Raw genomic sequence first — 13,946 nt, forward strand, 5'->3', positions numbered from 1 at the left:
AGAGAGATGACAGAGAAAATGTTGGAGTGGAGAGATGAAAGAGAAAGGGTTGAAAGGAATGAGGGAGGTGAGTAAGGGTTTTCTTTTTTTTTTTAGTTTTGAGAATGAAAATTATTTNAATATCCTTGACCTTAAAACTTAGAGTCCATGATAAATGAGGGTATTTTTGTTTACTATAATCTGGTACACATTGTTAAAACGTACCAACTGAAAAATAGGCGTACGCGTGTTAACAAACCCTTGTATATATATATATATACTAAGTTAAAGAGAGTGTTAAGAAGACTTAAATATATTAAACTATTCAATATGTTACTTAAATTTATCTTTAATTTATTTATTATTATTTTTTATTTATATTTTGAATTTAATCATATTATTTTATATTTTAAATATAGTATTATATGTATTCATTAGTAACAAAAAATTAAAATTAAAATATAATTTATATTTTATTATGTTAAATTTAATTAAAATTAGAATAAATTTATATTTTATTGATTTAAATTTATATAAAATTAAATTTATATTTATATTTATATTTATTTTAATTTATGCTATATTTATAATTTTTTTAGTTTTTATTTTAAAAATTAATGAAATATTTTTTTTTAAATATTTATATATTCAAGTTTTAAAATATTCACATATATTTTTTAATTAAATATTTGTGATATCTGTAAATTTTAAATTGCATACGTACATTTTTTAATCAAATATTTGTCAAATAACAAAATAAATAATATAGATAATATTTTTTTGTCAGAGCTGTAAATTCTGTCCGTATATTACAGAATCCATATTAAAATATTCCACTCAATCAATCAGCCTTATAAAAGCCCCTGCTCCTCATCAATTTTTTCTTCGCTTCTGAGTAAAATAGCTAACAGTATGAGTAAATACCTCCAGCAAGAGTACGTCGTTTCGGAGGAGATCGGCCGGGGAAGATTCGGTACCGTTTACCGATGCTCGTCGGCGGACTCCGGCGAGTCCTACGCCGTTAAATCCATCGACAAGGTAGCCATAAGTGCCAGCGGAGACTCCCTGGACTCCCGATGCCTCTTTACCGAGGCCAAGATCGTTCAGCTGCTCTCCCCTCACCCTCACATAGTCACTATTCATAGCCTCTACGAAGACGAAACGCACCTCCACATGATTCTCGACCTGTGTTACGAACCCACGTTTCATCACCAGGTCATGCTGGAACATGAAGCTGCTTCAGTGATGTGGCAGCTCATGAAAGGCGTGGCCCACTGCCACCGTCTTGGCGTGGCCCACCGAGACATAAAGCCCGACAACATTCTTTTCGACAAGGACAATCGGCTGAAGCTAGCCGATTTCGGCTCGGCTGAGACTTTCAAAGAGGGCGAGTCCATGAACGGAGTGGTGGGGACACCGCATTACGTGGCGCCGGAGGTCCTCACCGGAAGGGATTATAACGAGAAAGTTGACGTGTGGAGTTGTGGTGTGGTTTTGTATCAAATGTTGGCGGGGTTTTTGCCCTTTGGAGGTGATTCCCCTGTGGAGATTTTTGAGTCTGTTATGCGCTCCAGTTTGAGACTCCCAACCCGGGTTTTCTCTTCTGTTTCACCTGCCGCCAAGGATCTCCTTCGTAGAATGTTATGTAGAGAAGTCTCTAGAAGGTTCTCTGCTGAAGAAGTTCTGAGTAAGTTTTGGCTTTCAAAGAATATGGTTGGTTACAGAAATTACAGTTTAAAGGATTTAATTTTTAATTTCTGTTTTTGAAATTTTGCATGAACAGGACACCGGTGGTTTAGCATTATTGAACAGAGTGACTGATATGTACAGTGTCTCATGACTTTTGGAAGAACTGAGATGGATTTTTTGTATTCTCTGACCTTAGAGGCTGTTCTTCTCTTTCTTCGATTAGGAAAATGATATTTTAACACTTTTAATACTGTACACGTGTCAAAATGTATTGGATAATTTTAAATTAAAAAAACAAATTTTAAATTTTTTTTCAAATATTTTCATGTCTCAACTTTTTTAATTTGAAATTGCCCAATCACATTTTAACACATGTGCAGTGTCAAAATAGTATCCAAAAAATGGTGTTCAAATATCATTTTCCTTCCTTTTAATGTATGTTTTGAAACAATTTGCCTAATGTGGCGAAATCAAAAGACAAGATTTGTATGTAACTATATAACTTGTATATTTTCCTTTGATCAATCAACTTATATAATTCAATATCTCAAGCTGTTGGTTTTGGCGACGCAAATATGTATATATAACTGGCATACCTGGAATTCTGTTGGCAGTTGTTTGTTTTCTTCTTGTAAAGCCTTATAGTATTTTGATATCTAACAAAATCATACAACTGATTAATATTTAGATCCCATAATAATTTTTTTAACAACTTTATTTTATAATAAAATATATATCACTATTTTATTGATATATTTAAATTTATTTTCAAAAAATTATTTAAAAATAATTAATGACAAATTATCACGTTGTAAAAAGTTATAAAAAAAAGTTAAGTAAGATTTTATTTTCCTAATTTTTATTATTTTATTTTTTATAATTCTACAAGTTTATTTCTTTTAATAATCTTTTTAAAAGCAAGAAAATGATTGTTTAAATCTCAGAAGGCTTGTTGTCAACTGATTGTGTAAATGTCATTTTTGTTTTGCAAAGTAAACTATAGTAATTAAATTTTCACATTACCCATTACTCCAATTAATTATAGCGGAATCTATTGTCAATTTTTTTTATCTGTGTGGTTAAGATAATTGTGTCAGTTAAGATTCCATCATTTTTCAAAAGAAAAAAATATTACAGATAGGCTATAATAATAGATAAGTTACGACAAATTTGGAAATTTTAATTAACTTTCTAATTGAAATAACCAATATTATTTCAATTAAATTTATGTAATTTTATTTTAATCGAATGATATGACTCTTAAGTGTTTTGGTTTGATTGTCATCTTGCTTTGTTATTTTATTGAGTTGTCCTCACATGATATTTAATTTATTTATAACTTTATAATTTTGTATCTTTTTATTTTATAATTTTATAATATTATAATAGTGTAATCTTATAAATTGTAATATTGTAATAATATCTTATAATTTTATAAATTTGTAATATTGTCTTGTAATATTGTAACTTTACAATCTTGTAAATTTATTATTTTATAATTTTTTAATTTTATAATGTTGTTATTCTATAATTTTATAATTTTATATTCTTTTAATATTATAATTTTATTATTTTATAATCTAATAATTTATTAACTTTATGGTTTTATAATCTTATAATCTTTTAATTTTATATTTTCATAATCTTGTAATTTTTTACTTTGAATTTTGTGTAAATAAATTCGTTGATAACTAAATCTTTTATAATTCGCTGATAACTAAATCTAATAAGTATTTGTTTTTTAATTTAAATTAAAAAATAAAATTAATTCATATTTAGGTGAAGTGATTTAATATATAAATTTTAAAAAAAATTTAACATAAATATATAAGTAGTAAGTAGACTTAATTTACAATTTGGTTCTACTTTAAAAAAAAAATTACCATTGTTGAATTTAAAAAAGAATGAAACTCAATTAAATAAAAAAATAATTATAGAAACTAAATTAAATAGAAGATATTGCCACGTTATTTAGACTTCTACACTTAAAAAAAATATTAAAAAATTAAAATAAAATATTACAAACTCAGCACATGTATAAAAATCAACATTAATGTCTTATGCAAATCTAACATGAATAACATAATTAGACGAAATGGTTTAATCATTTATTTAGTTTTTATTTTTGGAGATTTTTTCAAATAGGTTTTTCATTGTTCTTCCTATACCTCATTCACCTCGTCCTGTATTTCTATTTCTTTTATATTTTTAATTGTGCCCTTAAGAGTTTTGGATTTTTTTTTATTTGACCTGTTCGACAGTTAAGAAAAGCACCAACCTTTTTTCTTTATCACATTTCATATTATCCTGCACCTCCTTTCTTTTTCCTCTGTTTTGAGGGAGTGTTTCTCCTCCGCTCCTCTTCTCCCTCATTTTATTTGTTGCAGTCTTGTGCTTCATTCCCAAAGACCTATTCTCGTTTGGTGGTTGTGTCGTGGTGGTGGGTGAGCTCTTGCAGCGGTGGTTGTGCAGTTGAAGACCTTGTCGCACCTGAAGGAAGTGCGATTGAGAAGCTGCTGAAGTTGGAGATGCGGTTCATGGTAACCACACTTGGAAGTGCGGTTGACGCTCGCCGCATTTGGAGTTGCAGTCACCACATTTGGAATTGTAGTTTAGGGTTTTCTTTCTTGGAATTGAGGGGAGGAACACTCTAATGTTGGGGTTGTATTAATGGAGGTAGCGAGTAGAAGAAAACGATTGATCTAAAGGCACACGAAGGGAAGGTATCAATTGTAGAGTGGGTTTGGGAGGTGTATGAATTGGGATAGACAGTGAAGTTACAGACCCAAAACTGTGTGGAGCATTTGATGGTGAATAGATGAAAGGGTTACTGGGAATAGGTCTTTGGTGTGCTCGTCCAAATTACAAATTTAGGCCTTCTGCAAGTCATTCAAATGCTTAAATTTAAAGCTGAATTGCCAACTCTGCCAAAATTACTACCTGTTCATAATTTCTATCCTTCAACAGTAAAAGTAAATTTTTCATCGTTTTTAAATTGTACCTACCCACCAAATGGATATAGGGAAATATGAGATGGAGGCAGAGGAGGAAGGTTTTTTTTTTTTAATTGTTGAATGGTCAAATAAAAAATGTTTAAATCCTTTTTTGGTCCCTAAGTTAAGTTCTGATTTGTTAACTTAACTTGGGATTTGTCAACGGATAGGACTGCTTTGATACATTTTTCATATCATAGGGACTAAAGATCGACACTTTTAAAAACGAGGACTAAACTGAAAATCAAAACTTAACTTAGGGATCAAAAAAGGATTTAAACCAATAAAAAAAGGTATTTAAAAGATTTCCTAAGAAGGACACAGTCGGAAATATAAAAGAATGAGTGTTCCTCCTTGCACCTTACCTCCTTCTTCCTGCACCTCCATTTTTACCATTTTACCCTTCGTTCCTTTTATTTCACAGTCATTGAGTAACATGGCTTCACTGCCATTATCTTATTCTTCAAATAGTGAACCATTACCTTCTACAACGTCAACACCTTATTCCAATGGAAATAATGTTTCCTGGCATACAAATTCCTTGTCTAGCTTTCTTGACTTCCCTGCCAATAACTCAATTGATAATAGTCAACTAGAAAGCAATGTCTGCAATATTATGGCAAATGAAGAGTATTCTACTAAGCGAAGTGATTGGCAGGAGTGGGCTAACAAAAAAGATAACCCAAGACCGCAACTCGCAGATCTTCACATGCCGCACCTCGCGAAATCGACAACAACAACCGCCCTTCAACCGCACTTCACAAATGCAGTTCTGTACCCCGCACCTCCAAAAGCAACAGTCGCACCTCCCAAGTGCGACTCCCTCAAGTGCACTTCCCAAGTGCGGTTCTGCACAGCACCTCCACAACCAACAGTCACACCTACCAAGTGCGGCTCCCTCAAGCGCACCTCCCAAGTGCGGTTCAGCACCGCACCTCCACAACCAACAGTCGCACCTACCAAGTGCGGCTCCCCTCATGGTTCTCACCACCTCTACCAGATCTGAACCCAGATCAACCAACCCAAACCCCAGATCAACCTACCCCAAATCAATCCTAAATAGTGAAGACCAGTCGCACCTCCCAAGTGCGAAGAAGACGAACCGCACCTCCCAAGTGCGGAGAAGACGAACCGCACCTCCAAGTGCGGAGAAGACGAAAAACTCGAAGTGCAGCTTCCCAACGCTCTCAACCGCACTTCCCTGCGCCACCCATATGCCCGATCTCTGCCGCCACCCGCTGCTACAAACTTGCCTCAACATCATGAAAGCCAATCCCGATCTCCCAACAGTTAAAAAAAGGAGGGAGGAGGGAGAAGTGCCAATAGAAAGAGAAAGAAAGGGGTTGTAGAATTTCAGAGATGAGATGCGGAAAGATAATGGAAAAGAAGGACAAAACTGTCAATGAGGAGGTGTAGGACGAGACAGGTGAGGTGTAGGGAGGAATGTTCTGAAAGAATAGGGAGGTGTAGGACGAGGTGTATGAGGTGTAGGGAGAACCACTCTTAGTTCTGTCCTAACACCGCTAAAAAGGTGTTAGGTGTTAACTCGAGTGTTTTTTTTTATATTTTTTAAATATATTTTTAATTATATTTTTTAAAATCTTTTTGAAAATGAAAAATAATGTCATGTGTCCAGCTCTGTCACGTGCCAATGATAGTATGATATGACAATAACACTTTCACATGTTAATGTCAGATCACATATAATTGTATTTGTCTCAATTTAGTTCATATATTTTTATTTTGTCTCAATTTAATTTCTGCATTTTTATTTTTGTTTCAATTTAGTCCTATTTTTTTTTTGAAAAATTTGGATTAAATTGTTAATAATATATCGATTTAAAACTTATTTTGAAAATTATTCTCATAAAAATTTATGTAAAAATATTATTTTTATTTTTATTTTTAATTTGAACAATTATAAATATAATTTTTTAATTTTTTTTCACTCTTTTTTTTTTTATTTCCATTCACACAAACAAACAAACATGGCCGGTCACTTTTTGTTGTTGAGTAAAGGGACACTCACATCCGTACATATCCATATTTCAAATTTATAATCTTTTTAATTATGTATATATCATTTTCAACGTATTTGAATTGTCGTATGTCCTGGTCGACTGCAGCAAATACGAAGTACGTCCTTCTGCAGAGAGTAGAACAATATGCGTTGAATTAAATATCTAGTTAATTTATAGTTTGTGATCAATATTTTTACAGCTGGAAATATTTATTATTAGTACTTTTTATGATTAACTAATGGAGGCAACATAACAGAGATTAATAATTTTAGCCTCAGAATATATAAATTAACTATATATTGTATTACTGAATTTTTACATTTTGCAAACTTTATCACTAAATTTTTAATTTAATGAAATTTTCAATTTAAATTTTAAAATTATAATAATTTTATATTTTTATTAATTCACTAATGGTGTTGCATTGAGTGAAATATAAGGTGGCTTCCAAGTATAGAATGTAATAGATGTTTTCTGGTTATCAAAGCATAATAAAAATTAATTTAAAAATACCTAATTTCATATTTTATTACTAAATTTTCATCTCCATAAGTTTTATTATTTGAATTTGAAAATAATATTTTATTTTAATTTTTCGTTTAAATATTCATTTAAGAAAAGTGCCATGATTAGAAATGTGGAAACATTTAACTATAATTTTTTTTTCTTACGAGATAAGAAAGATGTTGTCTGCTATAAAAAATAATTGAAGAAAAAGTTACGATTGAATGTAATAACACAATTTTGTGTTTTATTTAAAGTATAAGGTGAATGACACACTCTTTTTCTTTCTTTTAATTTTTATATCTTGTGTATAAACTTTTATAGAGTTTTTTTTCTTCTAATTATGAGATTCTCGAATATTTCGAGAATTTTTTGTTATATTTTGAAAAACTTATATAAACTACATTCTTAAAAACAATGATTCTACATCTCTCAAAAAGTACGTGATTTAGTTAATAATTTTTATACTACAAGATTCATAAAAGTTGAGTAAATGTGAAAAGTAAAAACAAAGTGGGGAAGAAGAATCATAACAGTAAGTTCTGGACATTTTCCCTCTTCTATTCTCCATCTTTCTTTTGTTACTTTCCTTAATTTTGTATGACTGATAACGGTGGTGTTTTTGTTTTCTTTAGATAGAAGATACCTTGTCGTAGATTATCTTGTCATCATCTATAGTAGAAAATAAAATGATACAATAATAGATGGATGCGATGAATGGAAAGAGTTTAGAGAATAACCTGGTAATAAAAAAAAACATAGACAGATGGTAAAGAAGAGTCCAGAAATTAGGTTTGGCAAAAGCAATATGCTGACTAATGAAGGCCAAGTGACAACATTATGGTAGTTGGCTATTCATGGATTGAAAAGTCGGTTAGGGATTAATAAGTGTTTTTCATTGTCATCAAATTAACTTTTTGTGTCACGAAATTTAATTTAAAACACCTATGTTTTTCCAGTAGATTATGCCATATAGTATAGTATATACATTTATGTATTTAACTAGACATTGTTAAAATAATTTTCTATATTGAGGTGTAATTAATGTAATGTAGTTAGCACACATATACAATTAATTAATTCTGAAATATTATTGAGAAAAGACTATACAAGAAAAGAAATTATAGATAATTAGGTAGTGGAGATGGGATGGGAAGATGGAAGGTGAGTGAGTGTGCACTCCTGACTAACATCTGGAATAAGAACAGTTTACACGTGTCTTCCATGCACAGGATAGAAGGATAAAAATCTCCTCAACCTCACAAATCACAATCAATAATATATGTACTCAACTAAACAATTCAACTTAATTATAAAAAATAGTTCATCCTAACAATTAATAACAAAAAACAATTAATATAACAGAATTATTTCTTATGAATTAACTCAGATTTATTTCTTGATAATGTATAGTCCCGTACCTTTTACTTCTTAAATTAATAAATTTTTATACCTTGCAAGCTTTTTGATGTCCCAATCCATTAAGTTATGCAGATAAGTAAATGAAATTAACTATTTTATTAAAATAGCAAGTTTAGGTATATGTCGATGCCATGTATAAATATGACAATTTGTCTTTTAATTGAGTGTATATTGTACATAATAAGTCTATTTTGATATAATTGCATGGCGATTTGTGTGTGTATATATATATATATATATATATATATATATATATATATATATATATATATATATATTATTTTTATGTGGTGTGTAAATATAATATATTTCCTCAGGAAGAAATGTTTACTTTGTAGATTTTGATGTAAAAAGTATGAAACTATATGTTTAGATTATCTTTATTAATAATAATGTACAACCTAATGGATGTTACACTCACGATATAAAAATAATTTCTTTATCACACAGAGTTTAAAATATTTGAATTATCATGACATTATTGTTTTAATATCGTGGTTGATTGATCATTGAATTCAAAGATTCGATGTATGATTGAATTCAAAGATTTGATGTTTTGTGATAATTCTGGAGGTCTTATAAATAATAACCAAGTACCTTATCATATGACAGCACAGCACCAAAACAGCTTTCAGAATAGCAATGGTTGCTATCCTCAAATGGCTGATCATATTTCTCGTCATTGCAAGAGGTAATTTTGTCAAAAGAATTCAAATAAAGAATCACATGTATTAATTCTGCAATTATTGTTTGTGCACATATGTTTCAATCTATGATGATAAACCCAAACTTGATCTCATGAATGAGAAATCGGTTTGTAGTAAAGATTGTGAATGGGTGCAGTTTATGGAGGATGCAGTCTGAGAAACCTTGAAGTGCGACAATATGATACAGGAAAACTGGTTAAGGGGTACCACGAGTATGCTGTGAGCATCTCCAACAAATGCAGTGAACTGTGCGTTCAAAGGCATGTGAAGTTAAACTGCACTGGATTTCAAACCGTGGAAAAGGTACAGCCTTCGATTTTCAGAGTGTCCGGTGATGTTTGTGTTGTTAACAATGGTCTGCCCATCACTTCTGATGCAACCACAAACTTCCGCTATGCTTGGAGCAACTCCTTCCATTTCAATCCAATTTCATCCGACATCCATTGTTACAAATCCTAGAATCTATATGTGAAACAGGAAATAAGAGACTCGCTCTTTTGCAAGCCTCCATTTCAGTTTTTATAATTTGTTTTAAACTGCTGCTAATATTCGAGAAATTCTCCCAATGCGTTTTTTCACACATCTAATACAATTACACTTCTAATACTGTGACACACAATTTTTTTTCAACATTTAATATTATTACCTTTCACTATTTTTTCTTATAAATATAAAAATTCATTTTAATGATTATTTTATTTCTATAAAATATATCAAATAAATATTAATATATCTAATCCTACCGTTATTTTATTTTAACAAATTGAATTCTTAAATTTCTTTTGCATTTATAGATTAAAATTTTAATTTTTAACTACTATTTTTATCATAATTATTATTGATAAAATAAATAAACACTTTAATTATATTATTATATATAAATAACTCAAATAAATTCATTTTAAATATATTACAATAAATATATAAAATAAATGAAATCAAAAAATATATTTAAATAAATTAACCTATTAACTTGTAAGTTTAAACCTTTTTTGGTCCCTAAGTTAAGTTCTAATGTTCACTTTAGTCTCCGCTTTTAAAAATGTCAACCTTTAGTCCATATGATATGAAAAATGTATCAAATCAGTCCTCATGACAACACTTGATGAACAATAAATCACAAGTTTTCATACCTAGATATCCAATATTTTGTGATTTGTGAAAGGAGGGTGTTATGAACAACAAATCACTTAATGAAAAACTTGTGATTTGTTAACCAATATGACTGATTTGATACATTTTTCATATCATAGGGACTAAAGGTTGACCTTTTTTAAAAACGGGGACTAAACTGAACATCAGAACTTAACTTAGGAACCAAAAAAAGTTTAAACCTAACTTGTAATAAGTTAAACCATATCAAATAATTTTTTACTAAATAAAAGTGAATTAAATTAAATTAACTGATTTTCTTTTCTGGATCGGAGGGATTTATTTTACGGGCTTCAACATTATTAATAAACTAGATAATATAATCATTTTTTCTAATTTACCCTTTTCGACATATCTTAACAATTATAAAAAAAAATTACTTTTTAATGTCATTTTTCATTTTTTTTGTTATGTAAACAAACGTATTATTAAAATCTGTTAATTATAATTCGTGTATTTTTCCAATTTTTTAATCTTATCCTTTTACTTGACTTTAGAACTGTTTCACAGATAAAACATTTGAATAACATTTAGCTGTTCCGGTTAATTTGGATAATTCGAAAGCAAATTCGTGATGTTTCTTTCTTATTTAACTAAATGTTACACTATTATTTTTTAAATCCTTTTTAAGAAGTAACTGATTATATTTCCTCAATCTAGCTTTCAAATGCTTTTTAAATGAAGCAATAAAGTCATATGTATAATTAGTTATGTTTAAAATTCTTATAAAGAGGGATGATGTTCTTTTCCATACATTTCTACTTTTTTTTTTTTAATTTCTATTTCGGGTAGGATCAAAGTCCATTGTAATATTCAACTTTGAATCTTCAAGTTCTCATTCAATAATATTGTTCGAACTAAGAGATTACCTTAAAAAAGTATTCTCATATCAAAATCAATAAAAATTCATAATATTGTTGGACGGTTACAATTTCAATTCCTAATTCGCTAATAAATAATGAACAGGCGTGATTTATTTTTTATTAAAAAAAATATATTATAACAACAAAACAACAATTTTTCATTAAAAACATGAAAAACTAAGAATGAATTTTGTGTGAAAAAAATTCTCTTCATAGAACATTTTAACATTTATCATCCAAACAACAACATGCAAAAGGTGTTAAATATTGTAAAATATTTTATATGTAAGTTGTGTCCATAAAATATTTAAAATATTAATAAACAAATTACATTGATTGTGTTAATAAATGGATGAAGAATCAAAGCAATGATGTTTTGTTAACAATCATTTAAAGATCCATTTGATTTAACTTAAGTTCCATTTGATTTAGACGAGTTACTGCTAGAAGAAGAAAATCTTTCTAATGATCTATATACAACATTTGAACCATTGAATAACGAAAATTCATCCAAATCTTCAGATATAAATTTGAATCATTTGTCGGTCAATATTTCTTAATCAACAACAAAAAAACAAATTGAAATTTATCAACGATATCCTAGGCAACATCGATTTTTGGTTTGAAAGGTTTGTTTTCGATAAAAAAACATAATGAAGAAGTTATAAGATGTGATTTCATTTTCCATCATGCATGAAGACAATTAGTTAAAATCGTTTATCATAAAAAAGCCACTAACATTGATCATCAACCCATTATATCTAGGCTCGTATGTGAATTAAACTTAAAATTAAGTCACAAACTAAAATAAGTTTCGATCCAAATTGGATTGAGTAATCCCAAATTTATATTAGATTAAGTTTAGACAAACTATATTAGGTTGACTCGAATAAAGATCAAGTTAGGCCAAGTCAATGAAACTTAAATTTGAACAAAAATAGGTTGAATTCAAGTAAAGTAAGGTTTAGACTGAGTTTATGGAGCATGAGTCCATGTTTGGTTGAGTAAATCCAAGTCCACACTCCATTTCAATTTGGTATGGTTGATTAATACCACATGGTGAATAAAAGATGTAAACAAAAAGAATAAGATATATATATATATATATATATATATATATATATATATATTTTGTTAACTATGTCTTTAGTCTCTAAATTTTGATACAAAATTGAGATTAATCCATGTCCAAACTTTAATATAGTTTGGTCTCTAAAATTTTAAAATGAATACATATAGTCTTGCGTTACATTTTTTTAACATGTGTTACGTTTTTTGATAATGTGTAAATCTCATCATCGATTGTCATTTAACATATAAATAATATTTACTATCGAGTTAAGAGGATTATATTCATTTATTTTTCAAGTTTGAATACCAAAACAATATCAAAGTTTAAGACAAAGATAAATTTCAATTTCACATACGTTCTTACCCAGATCTTAAGTGTGGACTTTGGAATAAGTGGTAAGATCCTAACGATGGTTTAACTTTTCTTTCTATTTCGAGAGGGCTTTCTCGTTATTGAGAGAGAAAGATCCACCTACAAAAACTCTTTGACATTTAAGAGAGTAAGAAAGTTAGGATCTATAAGTAAGAGTTATGAAATAAGTATTCTTTGAAAAATACTAGTTATATTTATAGGATCAGCATAGACTGATAGCATATATTCTTATTAGAATAATACTTTTCTGTAAAATATGGTAACAATATAATAAACAGTAACAAAATGATAAATAATAACCAATATACAAAACCGTTGAGATTTAATTATAATATGAAAATATGATTCAAATAGATGTAAGTTAATATGTTCTATAATAAATAGATTTTATTGGATTGTACTCTTTAATATATTTATTGGATCTTATAGGAACATAAACCTCCAAGTATTGGGAGTTTGATTTGGTGTATGAAGTCATATGATGACCTTGAGCCTACTTGTATGACTTGTAGATGGATGGACCATATTTGTAGACAGATTAGTCCTGAGGTAATATTTGCAAGTGGATGGGCCTTGAGGCCGTGTTCAATTATTTGTATGGGCTATTGAGACCGAACTGGTTATGTATTGGTTGTGGAGACATATCTTTATTCGATTTGACTGGTGAGGCTGAGCTTATCCTGTTGGGATTGGCTGTGGAGGTGTTATCAAGCTTGGCCGTTGAGGCCAAGCTTTTCAAGTGGCTAATCCAACTGAGATTTTGAAGGCTGAACTATCTGTCCAAGCTTTCAACGGTAGACAGGTCCTAAGTCTGAACTCCTTACATTGTTTCTGATTTCTATTATTTGGAAATATTGAATTGGGTGTAGGTGTCGTACCCTGTTTTCTTTCGTAATCGGATACATGTTCTTTCGTGTTTAAGCGCTGCGAAATATTTGATTGTAAATTTAAGAACTATAAATATATTTAAATTTTTTTATTGACACGAATTGATGGAATATCTTATGCAGTATGTACGTATAAATGAACATGAGTAAGAGTGTCGTCCACGGTTTATTTTGTCTTCAAACTCTAAATAGAAATCTCAGACGAATAAAAATCAAGCAATGGGGTGATTTCTGAGAAAGACTTTTTAATAATTTTTTTTGACAATACATATTTTTATGATTGAT

General features: G+C 29.5%; 2 protein-coding genes across 2 annotated transcripts; both read left to right on the plus strand.

The window, feature by feature from the left end:
* Positions 1 to 887: 887 nt before the first annotated feature.
* LOC106771625 (phosphoenolpyruvate carboxylase kinase 2) lies at positions 888 to 1,883 on the plus strand. The gene is made up of 2 exons (XM_014657618.2): positions 888 to 1,666; positions 1,763 to 1,883. The coding sequence occupies exons 1-2, from the start codon at positions 892 to 894 to the stop codon at positions 1,798 to 1,800; spliced, it is 813 nt and encodes a 270-aa protein (XP_014513104.1). The 5' UTR covers positions 888 to 891; the 3' UTR covers positions 1,801 to 1,883.
* A 7,325-nt stretch (positions 1,884 to 9,208) lies between these two features.
* LOC106771618 (protein TAPETUM DETERMINANT 1-like) lies at positions 9,209 to 9,905 on the plus strand. Its single transcript, XM_014657613.2, has 2 exons — positions 9,209 to 9,299; positions 9,452 to 9,905. Exons 1-2 carry the CDS (start codon positions 9,251 to 9,253, stop codon positions 9,772 to 9,774), a joined length of 372 nt encoding a protein of 123 aa, XP_014513099.1. The 5' UTR covers positions 9,209 to 9,250; the 3' UTR covers positions 9,775 to 9,905.
* The last annotated feature ends 4,041 nt before the right edge of the window (positions 9,906 to 13,946 follow it).

Source organism: Vigna radiata, chromosome 8 (assembly GCF_000741045.1).
Source record: "Vigna radiata var. radiata cultivar VC1973A chromosome 8, Vradiata_ver6, whole genome shotgun sequence".
Lineage (NCBI taxonomy): Eukaryota > Viridiplantae > Streptophyta > Magnoliopsida > Fabales > Fabaceae > Vigna > Vigna radiata.

Bases quoted from the DNA above. Each gene is read 5' to 3' on its own strand.
- LOC106771625 (XM_014657618.2), top strand. From the start codon at position 892: ATGAGTAAATACCTCCAGCAAGAGTACGTCGTTTCGGAGGAGATCGGC. The intron at 1,667-1,762 runs GTAAGTTTTGGC...TTGCATGAACAG, and splicing joins CTCTGCTGAAGAAGTTCTGA to GACACCGGTGGTTTAGCATT.
- LOC106771618 (XM_014657613.2), top strand. From the start codon at position 9,251: ATGGTTGCTATCCTCAAATGGCTGATCATATTTCTCGTCATTGCAAGA. The intron at 9,300-9,451 runs GTAATTTTGTCA...GAATGGGTGCAG, and splicing joins ATTTCTCGTCATTGCAAGAG to TTTATGGAGGATGCAGTCTG.